Source organism: Malaclemys terrapin, chromosome 12, assembly GCF_027887155.1.
Source record: "Malaclemys terrapin pileata isolate rMalTer1 chromosome 12, rMalTer1.hap1, whole genome shotgun sequence".
Taxonomy (NCBI): Eukaryota; Metazoa; Chordata; order Testudines; family Emydidae; genus Malaclemys; species Malaclemys terrapin.
The window spans coordinates 26,170,389-26,186,276 of record NC_071516.1 but is presented as its reverse complement, the minus strand read 5'-3'; the positions used below and the strand labels follow the sequence as shown (position 1 = coordinate 26,186,276).

General features: G+C 49.8%; 1 protein-coding gene across 2 annotated transcripts in view; it reads right to left on the bottom strand.

Annotated features, from left to right (window-relative positions):
- Nucleotides 1-15,888, bottom strand: part of DLGAP4 (DLG associated protein 4) — a 104,067-nt gene that overhangs the window by 67,984 nt on the left and 20,195 nt on the right. Inside the window, exons 4-5 of one of the 2 annotated variants that reach the window (XM_054045336.1) lie at nucleotides 11,773-11,823; nucleotides 9,864-10,110 (exon numbers count right to left, since the gene is read on the bottom strand). In XM_054045336.1, the coding sequence (XP_053901311.1) occupies nucleotides 9,864-10,110; nucleotides 11,773-11,823 (298 nt within the window). The remainder of the gene's footprint in view (nucleotides 1-9,863; nucleotides 10,111-11,772; nucleotides 11,824-15,888) is intronic. The other variant, XM_054045337.1, reaches the window with a different exon arrangement.

Below are 15,888 nucleotides of genomic sequence, written 5' to 3'. Positions count from 1 at the left end.
GTCCCGCTTTTAAAATATGTAACTTGTTCTCCTTCTGAATCCTTATTGATACTCAGACAGTGACTCATCAGATGGAAAGCAACAGGAAGGCACTGAAGCAAGAGAGAGAAACAGCCCAGCAGGCGACAGAGGACAGAGCAAGGGAGAGAAAAACACATGTATGCACGGGACAGACTCACGAAGAGTAATTCCCAGTCAGCCTTATTACCCTGGGAGATGCATGCACTCTGCTCCTGCTGAATGAACTGGGAGGTACTTGCATGAATCTCCCAGTACGATGGGACTCTGTTAACTTTAGCATTTCATAGCAGGCACATTTGGTTTTCTTAGATGCCCGTAAATGCAAAGTACAATCATGGCAGTGCCATAGAAGAGAGGCCCCAAGGTGGAGAGACAGAGATGGAAATTGGGCACAGCTCAGAGGAGGGCTGCACAGTTGTGACTCCCTGATACTGGCGGCCCAGTTCTCTTGGCCCCAGTGTACAGCAGAGCAGCACGGGGGCTGCTTTACACAATGCCAGCAGGCCCATGGCCCTGAAGGGACTCTACGCAGTTGAGAAGAGGCAGAATGCAATTGCAGTGAGCTCAGGTCCCTTCCCACATGACCCCTGCAGAAGGGGGTGGCATAGGAGCTGGTAGTACTAACTGGCACCACAATAGCTGAGGAGATCCAGTTGCTTTCCAGCTCCTTTGTACCACTAGGGCAGTGTAATGAGGCCAGCTCACAAGAGAGAATCTGGCCCAGGGGTCAGAGAGAAAGACCCATCTATCCAGAGCAGAAAGGGACACACAGACAGAGAGGAATATGCATGAGAGCAGAGGTAGAATTACATGAGGTAATTGCAGAAACCACAAACATGCCCATAAAGGGTGTGCGCAGCACCTTGGACCAGCCACCTCCCAAATAGTGCAGAATGGTGCAGGCACAAGCAGCCCAGTGCTCACGGCTGTTAGAAGGTGAAAGGGAAGACAGCTTGTACCACCATCTAGGAGACCAGTTCAAGGGACACAGCAGCAACATGGAACATAATGAGCTGGAACCAGGCCAGCCTGTGACCAGCAGCAGGGAGTGGTGAATAGCAGGCTCGGAATCCATCCCTGCTGGTAACTGCATTGGTCAGGAGGCAGCATGGCCTAGTGGTAGCAGTCAGGAAGAGATTGAGAGCAGCTCAACAGCACAGTGAGCTGCATCAAAGTGACATGTAAGTGCAACTTATGTGTACTGCAACTGTGAGCCTGGCAAAACAGCCATAAAGGCTACTCTATCTCCAGGCGTGTCAGCCCTGGAGACCTCCCGGAGGCTCCATAAGAATGGCCACATTCACAATGTTTCATCTAGCCCAGCATCCCATCTCTGACAGTAGCCAGTGCCAGGTGCTTCAGAGGGAATGAACAGCACAGGGCAATTTATCCATGATCCATCCCCTGTCATCCAGGCCTAGCTTCTCACAGTTAGAGGCTTAGGGACATCTAGAGCATGGTGTTGTGTCCCTGATTGTCCTGGCTAATAGCCATTGATGGACCCACCCATCCTCTATGAACTTATCTCGTTCGTTTTTGAACCCAGTTATACTTTTGACCTTCACAACATCCCCTGGCAATGAGTTCCACAGGTTGACTGTGCGTTGTGTGAAGAAGTACTTTCTTGTGTTTGTTTTAAACCTGCTGTCTATTCATTTCATTGGGTGACCTCTAAGTCTAGTGCTATGTGAAGGGGTAAATAACACTTCCTTATTCACTTTCTCCACACCAGTCATGATTTTATAGACCTCTATCATATCCCCCCTTAGTCATCTCTTTTCTAAGCAGAACAGTCCCAGTCTTTTTAATTTCTCATCATATAGAAGGTCCTGGGATGTTATATCTACTGCCTGGGCCTCTGATCCCCCTGTGGCTTCCACTGTCCAGGGGCACCAGGCTCCCATAGTTATAGCATCTAACGTAAAGTGTCCCCAGCTACTTCATTTCCATCCTGTCTGCAATGCACACACTGCTGGGGCAAACATGCAGTGCTGGCCTGGATGTTGTGGCCACAACCACTTTTCCATGCGTGTGCCCCTTCTGTGGGCAGCTACCGTGCATATTGCACTGATACTGTCTGTGCCCGGGGGTGCAATGCAGCGTCCCCTGTTGTCTGCAACTTGTTACCATTTGCAGAGGATTCTGTGTAAGATACACATTTTTCCCCCTACTACTCCAGGCCATGTACCAGCCAGGATGCTGGGGTCCCAGAAACACCCACACATACACAGAGCACCAAGGAGGAAACATTCCCAAATAGAGGTCCTGGCCACGCTAAGGCTGAAACCGTGATAGCAAAGTGCATTTCGAACTTGGTTTCACTGACCCGGGGGGACAGAGTTTTTTTTGTTGATGGCTGAAAACGCCATTTTAACTATGGAACAGAACAATGCTATTGACTTCCTGGGGAAAGGGAGTGTCTAGAGCACAGTTATTGCTAGCCTAGTTTCCACCATAGTAGGGAAAGGGCACGAGAGAGAAAAAATATACATAAAAATACACATAGATCCCATTCTCCTACACACACAGCATGGAACATACAGATCTCTCTGTGTCCCTTATACACACACAGCATGGAACATAAATTGCTCTCTCTCTCTCTCTCTCACACACACACAAAACCTAATCCCTTTCTGCTGGTATGCCAGAGAAAGCTATTTCTGGAACGTGAAATCTAGGTCAACAAGAAGAAGAAAATCTGAAGGGAAAAATAATTTCTCCTTTTGAAGGCTGGCCTGGGTCAGCTCTGGTTGATACATGAGTAGTAATGGGGCTGCTATGGTCTCTGCTCCTGCGGTTCAGTCTTTCGCCTACAGCCTCTGAACTGTGCTCTCTGATGAGTTTGCTCAGTACAGCTGCTTTTCAGTTTTGATTCCTCAAATGCAAGGGATGAGGGGACCCCATTATACACCCAGACAGGCCAGGAAGGGAAGATCCCTTAATTCTGCCTCCTGTCACCTCCTGGATGCTTAGCAGGCCCCTACATAGCCCAGTGCCTCTGGAGCAGGGTCCCAAGCACAGACGGATGGGATCACATCTTCATGTGGACCTGGGATGACCAGCAGTGGGTCCAGGAAGGAACTTTCACATGAAGAAAGCTACGTTTCTGGAGCTTTATGAGAGCTTGCTCAGAGCCCCCAGCGTCATGACACACGCATGAGGGTTGCCTGGCCCATTCAGAAGCGTGTTGCTATAACAATCTCTGGAAGCTGATTACCCTAAACTGCTACAGATCCATTGCTAACCAGTTAGGTGCTGGAAAGTCGACTGTGGGTAAAGTGGTGGCGGAGGTTTTGGAGGCATTCAGGCATGTGATTTACCCAGAGGTGACTGGTATAATCAATATCCTTGAAGTAACTGCTGGTTTTGAGAGAATGGGGTTTCCAAGCTGTGCCAGGCCCATTGTTGTCAGGTGCCTATCACTTGCCCTTCTCAAGGAGCACATACACCACAAAGGGCACTACTCCGTTAGCACGCAGGCTCTGGTGGACCACAGAGGACGATTTACGGACACCAGGATGGGCTATACTGGAAAAGTTCATGATGCCAGGGTTTCCCGCCAGTCGGGAGTCTACCTTCATGGACCAAGCCAGGACATTATTCCCACCAAATGATGTTGCCATAAATAGAATTACCTCACTTTTATTCTAGGAGACCCCTCCTTTTGGCTAGGCTTTCAAGCTGTAACCCAGAAGGCCTGGCAAAAGCAGGTTTAATTACTCTCAGTAGGTGTATTTGCCATAGTCCGTCGGTGGCTTTTACTCCTGTGGCAGGACGGCTGAAGGCATGTGTGTTTCCTTTTTGTCACAGGGCTGGGAGTTCTGAGAGTGGGCAGGTGGGAAGTTCCCTTTGTCCATGGTCTTTGTGCTGTTTCAGGTGTTTGATGAGGAGATGGAGTTCGTGGAGCTGGGATCTCACCTTGTCAGGTAACTGTCAAAGAAAATCTTCCTCCGCCCCCCGGACAGAAACATTCGGCAGCCCTCTCTGAACATGGCTCTCTCTGCTGTTCAGCAGAGGAAAATATTGGGCATGCAGTTGCCCAGCTTTGCTTCTAATGAGAGGGAACTAGGGCGGGGGATGAGAGGGAGCCCTTTGTTACAGCAAAGGCTCCAGAATGCCTGTCGCAATTAGCTGAATAGCTTTCACCAGGGCTTTGTTCGGCTCACGCTTTGCAAGGCACAGAGACTCTGTTTGAGGCTAGATCAAGGGCAGCTCATCCTCTGTTTTGCTAGCTGTGAAATGTGAGCTAATTGCCATGTAATGTGCAACTGACACATGCATTTGCAGGAGGAGGGGGAGTGGTAGGGCTGATCAAAGGTGTGATGGCTGCCAAACCTCACCCCCAACACACACACACACACACCCATGCACACACCTACCCAACTGCTGGAAAGCTGCGAGTACTCCATGAAATCAGGAAGGAGGGAGGGCACGCAGGCTTTAATCAGCTGGGGCCTGAGTCTCAGTGATGCTGTTTAATTTTAAAGCTTGGTTCCCCCACATCACTTATATTCCCTGATCTCCCTCTTTCCCAAATCACCCCGAATCACAGAACCAAGGGCCTCGAGCCAGAGGTTTGAGTGCATGGGCGTCTTCATAGCCATCCCTGATACAGCTCTGCTGATGTGCACAACACTTCACAGCACATCCATACAGGCAGGAGGCCTGCTTCTCCTCCCACCTACACTGATGCAAAGCAGGACCATTCCTGGACTCAAATCAGTGTCACACTGGCCCAAGTGAGAGGAGATTTAGGCTCACTCAAACAGTCTAACTCAGCCCAGCAGTGTACACAGATGACAGGTAAGGCTGGCTCAGCATGACGTAGACACTGTGCCTGACTCTGAATCCTACACGCTAGTTTTAGGCACTGATTTAGATCGATACAACCAGGTTAAGAGGAACCTGTCCACAGCGGCGGCTCCAGGCAGCAGCACAGCAAGCTCGCGCCTGGGGCAGCAAGCTGCGGGGGGCGGCCTGCCGGTCGCTGTGAGGGCGGCAGTGTGGCTGCCTTCAGCGGCACGCCTATGGGAGGTCCTCCCGCAGGCATGCCACCTCGACGTGACCAGCGGACCGTCCACAGGGGCGCCGCCGAAAGCCGCCTGACTGCCGTGCTTGGGGCAGCAAAAAACATAGAGCCGCCCCTGCCTGTGCAAGGCTCTAGGTGCCTCTGCCAGCAGACATAGAAACAAAGCCAATTAATCCAGGGGACCCAGTGCAAACCCTACCACTGGGAAGCACTGCTGTAATGCCCCACAGATGTCAGTGGAGTTAGTCCTGATATACCGCAGTGCTGAGACCAGCGTCAGGCTCGCTCTGGGGGAGGAGATGGGTGTTGACGGGTTTGAAGGAGGAGAGGCAGCAGGCTGGGCTCACAGGGAGCGGCAAGCTCTGGGCATACAGGGGGGGCATGAGAGAAGGTGGGAAGCTGAGAAGGCGATAATGAAAGGGGAGCAATCAGAAGAGCGGATGCAGAGACAAGCAGGGCTGGGGGAGGGGTGCAGGCAGGACTGGAGATGTGCAGGGCCTGGAAGGGGAGCATGCGGCGTGGGAAGTCAAGCAGCCCCATAACCTTCCTCTGTTTATCCCCCCCTCCCTCTATCCCCCCATCCCTGTTATCTCTTCCAGGGACTGTGTCATTACTTGCTAGGGGAAGTGTTGCATGCAGCTGCGGAGTGATAGACAAGCGAAGAAGAAGAGAAGCAGGAAAGGGTTGATGCGCGTGTCTCCCTGGGCTAGTGGGCCTCGCCCATCACCAATGTTACTAGGCTGCCCTTCAAGTTCCTCATTAGCAGAAGGGATTGTTGCTGGCTCTCTGTGTTACCATAGTTTGGCATATGTTAATGGAGGGGTCTGGCATTGCTGGCTGTTCTTAGTGTTACTGCAGGATCCCGGGGCTGGAATTACTGTATGCTCCTGCATGGTTCCAGCACTGCTGTAGGTTCCTGGCAATATTGCAATCTTCTGGGTGCTCCTGCATGCTACAGGACCCTGGCTGGCATGACTGCAGGCCTCGGGGATTACCACGGCCCAAGTGCCAGTGGTAGGCCCTCTGGTTATTTCAGGCTCCTGATCCTGCTGTCAGGTGCTGTTAGCATCTAGGAATTTCATTCCCTATCCTGGGTTCTCAAAACTCTTCCTTGCATGCCCAGAGCATGTGCTGTGGCCACCACTCGGGAGGATCGGAACTAGCATCCCAGCACAGCCCACTCTCTCCTTTCTGCAAGGCCAAGCAGTGGCTGTTGCTATTTCCCACTGCCAAAGCGACAAGCCAAATCTAGAAACTGAAAAGCCACAAAATCCGGAGCTTCCGTCTGCAGACTACGCCGCTGTCTGCCATCCCAAACATCGTGACGCACCATGAGCTTTGCAAGGCAATGGAGAATGACAACAGCAAGTGTGCTGGGGGATGGGGGTGGGGGGCCAAAGGAACCATTCAGACCCAAACCGACTGTACTCTCCAGTTACCCAGGAACAGCTGAGAGACACAACTGAGATGCCATCGCGTCAAGGGATTTAAAGATATACACACACTTTTGGGTGTTCCGAAGGAAGTTGAGATAAAGGTACCAAACTAACCCCTACCACCCTCAACCCCCTTGCAAACTAAAACTTGACATTGGTACACACACAGGTGTAGCTACAGCCTATCTCTGTGGCCACGCTGCCTTGAGGAGTGCTCGTCATAAGCTAAAAGCGTCAAGATCAGTTACAATCGGAATGGGAGACCTCCTAGCTATACCTAGCAGCTGGTGGTCTGTCATGCAATAAGCATCCTTCCCACAGAGTCAGTACTGAATGAATCATCATTCCCCAGCGTGGTGCTGGCGGGACTGACTGACAGGCAGGCTGCCTTTTGGATGAGATGTAAAACTGATGCCCTGGTCACTTCCACCTCACCTTGGTAGGGGGCCCATCACCCCAGAATCAAAGAGCACTCGTAATCATTAAACATGCCATTACACTTTTTGCAAGACTGTGCTTCCCGCTGATCTGGCCCAATTCCAACTTGGCTCATAGCATTCCACCTACCTAAATTCCCACTGTGTTTTCAACTGCCTAGAATGTTCCTCACTTCTTGCCCTGCATTATTGGTTTCAGTATTCTTCACTTCCTGTCCTAAATTGTCCCAAAGAGTTGCTGTGCAGTGTTAACAGCTGCTGGGTCTCACCTCAGAGGTGGCTGCCTTTCAGTGATAAGTGAGGCCATTCCTGTATGTAAAATATACCAAGCCCTTTGGGAGGAAAATTGCCATCCAAGTGCAGCACAGTCTGAGCATCAGTCACCTCCTGTGGACTGCCCGACAACAGAACCATTATTATTACAATCTTCCTGGAATACCTGAGAATTGCCTTTTGCTAATCACATCCCAGATCAGAAGTATGTCAGATCTCTCACTTATGCCAGGGTAATGGACCTACTCCTGATTTACACCAAATATACTCATAGAGACGGGTCTGTCTGGAACCAATAATGCTGCATCCAAGAGCAGTAAAGATGAGCAGGGGAATCTGGATCTGAACGTATTATTTGCTAAGTGACGATGAGGAGCCAAATTCGCAGGGCATTGGGAGTCTGAAGTTTGGGTTGCTTCATTGTTGCCTTGAAGTTTGGAGTTAGATCTGGCTCCCATCTGACCCCAAATTCAGGGATGTTTGGATCTGGGGCTTTGGTTCCAGCCCATCATTACTGGATAATATATAAAATAACACTGAGTATGTAGGATGTCTATAGGCAAAGTACACCACAGACATGAAGGAACTGGTGCCTGTTCAGCCAATAGATAAATTCCCTGCTGTCTGGTGGTTAAAGTGACTTTGAAAGAGGACTAACAAGCCTCAAAGGTACATAAGGCCCTAACTTCCATTGATCTGGGCCTAAGCTATCACCAGCCACATCCACCTCTCTTCCTCTAATCTTTCACCTGCTTCTTCACTCTGCCAGCTCCCCACAGCCTGAGATATGCAAAATGTTCACAACAAACTGGGAAGTTTGCCTGCATTTAGTCTACTAGACTCATAGAATTCAAGGCCAGAAGGGACCAATATGATCATCTAGTTCTAGTCTGACCTTCAGCACATTGCTGGCCACAGAACCTCACCCACCCACTCCCGCAATAGATCCCTGACTTCTGTCTGAGTCACTGAAATCCTCAAATAATGATTTAAAGACTTCATATTACAGGGACTCTGCCAGTTACATTAGTTTGGGTTGTGTTGCAAACCCTGCCCAGGCCTGCCAACTTCAAGGCCCTGAGCCCAGCAAACGCGGACTGGTTCATGTCTCTGCATAGGAATTCAAAGCTGCACTCGGAGGTTCCAGGGCTTGTTTGGCTTGAAATTCAGAGTGAGACTCAGAGGGTGCAAAGGCAGGTGATTCAAAACCTGCTGTTCCCACCATCTCCCTGTGAAGTGGAACCAATGAGTTTTGCAGGGCTCTCTAATGGCCTTTGTAAAAGAAGGTCAATTAATCTCAGGCCAGGGCATCGTGGGTAAGTGTCCACACCACAAAAGCCATCCTCATCTCCAATTAGTGCCAATGGGCCCCCTTGTCAGGAATGCCCTGGCTTGAATGGACCATGGAAGCTGAGCTTCCCGCCATCACTAAAGATGGTCCTTCAGGGATCATAGCTGGGGCCCATTGGTGGAGTAACGTGAGGGACGCTTTCATTGCTGCTGCCCGATCTGTTGATGGATGAATACGGGGCCTGTCTGCAGGGCTGTCACTCTTTCACCTTTCACTAGCACCATATTCACAGGAAACACTTTAACAGAGCCCCAAGTGTGACTCACACAGAGCTCCTATGGGGAGACCCCACAGGAGTTACCAAGTTAGTAACAAATGCCACCTCTGTTCCTTTATCACCCAGGAAATGGGGGTCAAACCTTCTAACCTCCACCCCCTCCATTATCCACATGCTTCTGCATCTTGTTTAAATGCCAGTTCCTTGTAGCCATGAGACCAGCTGAGATCTCATCCCCTTGGGAAAACAGACGCCCAGGGCAAAATCACTCTCACACTCTTAGTTCTCAAGGTGAATGCTCTGAGCACCAAGCTGGCTCCATGAATGACAGTCGGGCACACGGGAGAGAGGAGGAGGAGGGAGATAAGGATGATGAAGGATTTAACTGGCTAGCTAGTGTATCCCAACTTGATCCATATACCAAGACATATTAGGGAATGGACCCCTCTCTCTGGTTTCAGAGTCCGATGGTCTGCAAAATGGGGGTCATCCATGAAGCTCAGGTACAAGCGTCCCCAGTTATCAGCAGCGCTTGGAACATCTCTAACTTCAGCTCCTGTATCAATGGGCTCCACAACCTCTGTCAATGGCAGGCAATTTCCCTGCGGTCCCTGGCTTAGTACAGCTGCTACTGGCTCAGCCAGAGCCTCACACGGAACAGCTGCTTCCTATGGCCCCAGTTCAATTCCCAGCTGGTGTACAGAGCATGAGGCAAACTCAGCAAGTCTGGCTGTCACAGCAAAGGCTCTGTTAGGTGGGTAAGGCCACATCGCTGTCTGGACACCTGTCGATGTAGACAGCTCAGCTGCACCAGACAAGAACATCTGGGCTGTACCTAGCACACCCAGCAGCATTAAAGTAACTGACCCCAGACCCGAAAGCTCCGTATCCATTTTAACGCAGCCCCAAATAGCTAACTTTGTGCTGCCCAAAGGGGCAACGTTCCAGTAGAGTGTCAGCCCCCAGGGTCTCTGATTTCAGACAATAGCTGTTCTTGGCCCTGCAGCTCCCGTCTCATTCAGAGCCTGCTTCCCCAATCCCAAGTCCCAGTGCCAAGGCTTCCCTGCCACCCCAGACCCCTCCACCCCAGGGCACTTACTGCTGTTGCTGGGGAGCGTCCTGCTGCCGCTGATGCTGCTGGCGGGAGGCGGCGAGATGGATCGGATGGAGGCCGTGTCTTCTTCCTGGGAGCAGCCTGCCTGGATGGCTCGGAGGTAGCTGTGGCTCCGGGAGCGGAAGTAGCTGGGCAGAGGCAGGTCTAGCACCTCCACAGCAGCTGATTCGGCTTCACTGTAGGCTGATTCACACACTGTCTCGTACTGGTCGCTCAGCTCTGCCTCCCTTGTCTGCAGGGGAAGAGAGGCAGGGTCAGCTGCCTTCCTATTCAGAACCCGCTCCCTCCCCTCTACTACCTGTAACAACCCTGTCTTGCCGCGTGCATAGCTCTATCAGGGCAGTTTTTATCAAGGTGTGGTGTTTATAATTTTATCTGTAGCAAGGCAGCATGGGGGGGTGGTCAGAGCCAGCGGGGGGACAGGTTCTAAGCCAAAATCTTCCATTCACTGGGATTTTTGGCCTGACACAAGTCACCTATTTGCCTATCTTGCTGGGGTGTTGTGAGACTTAACTCACTGGCCTCTGCAAAGTGATTTGAGATCCTCAGTGGAAGGTCCCAGGGAAGTTCCACACATTACAAATTATTGTACAGCACCCTGAGTGGCTCAGCAGGGGCATGAAAGGGGTGGGTTACAATTAAATTCCTTGATCAGTGCTCAAAAACCTGCCGAGGTCCCTACCAATGTGCCCTGGGGATCGGGGGGGGGGGGGAGTCCCACATCCAGTGATCAGTTTGATCCTGCACCCCTGAGTACCCCTGTAGTGAAGAACTCAGCCCAGTCGGGCCATCAATGGCTAAATGAATAGCTGTGAATAGTCAGGTAAAAGGTGGGGACCTGGAGACCAGGCAGTGCAACCTCTCTGAAGGCTGCTCCATTCTCTGCTTCCCATTTCATCACCCCGGCTCTATGCCAGCTGCCCCTGCTTCCTGTATGCCCTGGGCCCATCCCAGGCCGGCATTATCTTGCCCTACAAGCAGAGAATCATGTCAGATTTTAACTAAGGCGGGGTTCAGATGAAATAAGAGCTGGACTGAAATTAATAAACATACCAATAAATACGGATAAATGATTAGTCAACAAGGTGTTCTGGTCTAACTGCAAGAATAATAGTTCTCTCTCTCTTAGCCCCACCCCTGTAATTTACCTCCACGCCCAACTGTCTACTCTTTCTCACCCTTTTCCCAATGTCTCCTGGGAGTTATTCAAAGTGCCCCCTTCCCTGATCTCCAGGGGTCTGATCAACCCTCACTGGAGCCCCACTGACCTCAGTGGGTACTGGATCAGAAAGGTTGCGTGGGAGATGAGGCTCTGGGGTGTTCTCACACCTACACTCAGGCACACCCATTCCCTCTCTCACACATACACTCGTCTCGTCTTTCACATGCACAGACATACATTCCAAAGTACACATGCAATCTCATGGATGCTGCTTGGCTCCCATCTTAGCTCCAAAGCAAGCTGGGCTGGGAAGATCCATGCTGGAGTTTTGAATGCTGGTCATTTTGGCTCTGCCAAATCCAGGACACTGGGATCAGGCAAGCACCAGACAATCCATATCCCGAAGTTTTTATCGTGTCAAACGACTGGCTAAAGGGTTGTGACCAAGAAACACAAAGAGACTTTCTCTGAAGATGCATTAGTGGCTTCAGTGTAGCAAAGAATTCACTCCCTGTCCTGACACCAGAGGCTTCTCTAGGACATTTCTTGTGTCTCTCCCCCACAACATTTCTCTCCCCCTCCCTACAGGCCACTCCCTGATACAGTTACTTATGACTTGCTGCACCCTCAGACACACGGCCTTTATTAAACGGGTCCAGGGGGAGACATCCATAGAAGGCAACAGAAAAAACATCCACAGGGGGCGACAGGAAAATGTCAGAGGGACGGTACCTGCTCTCCGTGTGTAAATATCTGTGGGATAAATGAGGACTGTCCAAATATCTGGAAGAAAGAGTTGGAGAAGGTTAAAGCACAAGACCCGGGGCCTTGTTAAACACAGTCATTCCACAGGAACTGCAGACAGTGGGGGACAAACAGATGTTCCCCCCCCAGAACTGCAGCTGCTACCCTCTCTGCTGCCACCTTTCTGGAGATCCCTTGAAGAGTCAGAATAGCAGAAACTGCCTCCTCCTTGCTGGCCGCTAAGATGGCTGCACAAATACAACAAGACAAAGCTCCACAGGACTCTTTCAGGCCACAGAGAAGCTGCTGGACACATTTAGTCTATCATAATACACAGGTGCAAATGCTGAAGGCTCAACAACTACCAGTGACTGTAACGAATGGGATAAAATCCCAGCAGACAACCTGCACCCACAGGCCAGTATCCACAGGAACTCTCTGAGCACAGGAGTAGAATCAGGACCATTCCCACAGCTGATTGCAACACATGCATGAAGGCTCATCTTCTGGCACCAGCTCAGCCAACGCTTCATATTCTCCTTTCATCCCAAAGCTCTGCCAGATGCAAATCAGCAATCAGATAAGGAGACACTCCATTATTACTAAGCTGCGCCTGCCCCAGCATTCGCAGCCCATCTCCTGCCTTTGCTCTGGCATCAGCTTGGTTCCACTGGTGCTAGCAAGAGTGGGAGCGCTGGTGTAGACAGGGAGAAGGTATTTTAATCAGGTCATCACCTAATCCTGCTCAGAACAAGGCTAGACAACAGCCTGAGCCTGGTCTATGCCCATACTACCACCATTGAACCAGTGTTACCACCGCATGGCCTTGCCTGCACTAATCCCCCATATTTCAACAACGGAGCCATGACACAACCGATCCTAGTCAAAGACAAACAGTATTTGCTTCACCTTAAAAAGACAACACGCTGCCTGCTGGAGTGAATGCTGCAAAGACACAAAATGCTGGTTTCTCTATTCTAGTCTATTCGTATATTGTGCCCATTACCACAGGATCTGAGACCCTACCCAGAATATTGTCTCCAGCAGATACCTTACTATAAGACATGGATCCAAGATGCATCATTGTGAGAATCTGGATTCAGAATCTCCCTAAAGTTAAGAGGGGTCAGATTTGGGGCTTTGGTTTGGCCCGTTAAACAGATGGGGCCAGCTGCAAAATGTGGATGTTCAGAATTTGGAAAGATTCAGGCCTGGATCACTTTCAAATCACAACTTGGCTGTTGGTACCCATAGCTATAAGGGGCTGAACCAGAAACCAAAATCTGAAGAGCCTCAGACTTTAGGGAAGTTTGGCTATATATCCAAATCTACATAAAACTCGGCGACTTGGGCTCATCTCTGTTGGCTAGGTGGCAGCCTTGCAAATCAGCATGAGATGAGAGACACTGGAATGGAGAGAAACCATTGTCCGCTTCACTGGACAAAGTATGAAAGATGCTTTGGGGAGCTCTTAGAAATGGCCAAAGCGAGGAAGAAAAACCGTGCCCAACTTTGGGAGGACAACAGGCAACATCACAAACAGCCTCACAACCTGCCACCGAATCACACATGGACAGACACACCAGATGGACAGGCTGGGACAAGTCCTGCATTAGCATCAGTGCTTGCTGTGACTTGGGGGGTGGGTCAATGGTCTACAGAACCCCATCACTGCTGCAAAACCTGTCTCAAGTTCGGAGGGACAAAGTCAGCCCTTGTTTAGGCAGGTGGAAGTCCAGTGAAGCAACAGAGTTACACCAGGGCTGAGTTTGATCAAGACACTAGGCGTGTTCCCTTTGGTAACATTGGTATCCTTTGTCATGCCAATAAAGCTATTGAAATGGAAGTGAATGTTGTATACTGGGATCTCCCAGCACATCTCAGAGATCTTTCAGACTTAGTGTCTGGATCAACTCCTAGTGAAGTCCAGGGAAACTCTCCCATTTACTTAATTGGGAGCTGGATTGAGATTTTAGACAGTAACCTTAGTCTGGGGTTGAGCACAAGCTAAGAATTCCCTCTGCCCTACACCCAGCTGTTCCCACTAGAGATCTGGGCTCAGACACAGGGTATGGCTATACTGGAGTTGGAAGGTGCAGTCTCCAACTCAGAACCATAGAAGTGTAGGATTGGAATGTCATCTAGTCCAGTCCCCTGCACTCAAGGCAGGACTACGTAATAGCTAGACAATTCTGATGGGTGTTTGTCTAACCTGTTCTTAAAAACCTCCAATGACAGAGATTCTACAGCCTCCCTAGGCAATTTGTTCTAGTGCTTAACTACCTGAAACTGAAGATTTTCCTAATGTCCAACCTAAACCTCCCTTGCTGCAATTAAAGCCCACTGCTTCTTGTCCTATCCCCAGAAGTTCTCCCTCCTCCTTGTAATAACCTTTTACGTACTTGAAAATGGTTATCATGTCCTCCCTTCAGTCTTCTCTTCTCCAGACTAAACAAACCCAATTTTTTCAATCTTCCCTCATAGGTCATGTTTTTTAGACCTTTAATCATTTTTGTTTCTCTTCTCTGGATTTTCTCCAATTTGTCCACATCTTTCCTGAAATGTGGCACCCAGAACTGGACACAGTACTCCAGTTATCAGCATGGAGTAGAGCAGAAGAATTAATTCTCGTGTCTTGCTTACAATACTCCTGCTAATACATCCCAGAATGATGTTTGGGATTTTTTGCAACAGTGTTACATTGTTGACTCATATTTAGCTTGTGATCCACTATGACCCCCAGATCCCTTCTGCAGTACTCCTTCCTAGGCAGTCATTTCCCATTTTGTATGTGTGCAACTGATCTCCTAAGTGTAGTATTTTGCATTTGTCCTTATTGAATTTCATCCTATTCACTTCAGACCATTTCTCCAGTTTGTCCAGACCATTTTGAATTTTCTTTCAAAGCACTTGCAACCCCTCCCAACTTGGTATTGTCTGCACACTTTAGAAGTGTACTCTCTATGCCATTATCCAAATCATTGATGAAGATATTGAACAGACATATCCCTGCTAGCTCTGATCAAGCTAGGCCAATAAAAATAGCCGCAGCGGCATAAGTGGCAGGAGAGGCGAGCTGCCACAAGGGTAAACCTGTCCAAGACACTATGTATGTACTCGGAGTGGCTAGCCCCTCCCACCGCTCACCCTACCATGGCTGTACTTCTTTTTTTAAGGCGCAAGCTCAATCAGAGCTAATGTAGAGATGTCTGACATCCCCAGAGATTAGTTCACATATGAAATGAATATGCTAGTCCCTAGCTAAGTGTCTGGATAGCAAAACACCCAGCACGTTGTTGGTGATCTACAAAGAATAATAATTAACTGTAATAAATACTCCCTGGCGGATAACGTTTGGCCTCTATTTAGCATCTTTCCTTGAGGATCTCAAGTTGCTTTACAAAGATCTATCCCCATTTTACAGATGGAGAAACTGAGTGGTAAAGGAACTACAATCCCAAATCCAAACACCTGGATTGGAGTGTTAAACTTTAGAGTATTGGCCTGTCTTGCTCTCTGGCGCACACTAGTGGCTGGGAACAGAACTCTGATTTCTTGATGTCCAGCCCCAGGCTCAAATCACTACACCAGGCTGCCTTCACCCAGCACGTGCTATGGCAAACTTGGCAGTGTGTGAGCAGGGCAGGTTCAGGAACAGCATGATGTGTGTGTGTCTGTGTGTGCACGCGTGTAGAGAGACACGGTCTGCTGTGACTGATGGAGGCCTGGTCTGACTGGGTAAAACAGTCAGGAAAAGGCTAAGGGCTACCTGCCTGTCTAATCTCCAGCAAAGGATTTAAGGGAAGGGCGTGTCCTCTTTCTAAGGGCTGAGATAATGAGTTGTGCCCTCTGGCGAGGGCCTGAAACAGACAGGCCAGATCTACACCACACACGTGGCTATAGCTAAATCGCTCAGGGGTGTGAAAAATCCACCCCCCGAACAACGTAGTTCTAGTGACCGTAACTCTCCATGTAGACAGAGCTGTGTAGGTGGGAGAGCTTCTCTCGCTGACATACCTACCACCTCTCCTGGAGGTGACGTTATGGAGCTGACGGGAGAGCTCTCTCCCCTCCGTTTAGAGCATCTTCAACCTAAGCGCGACA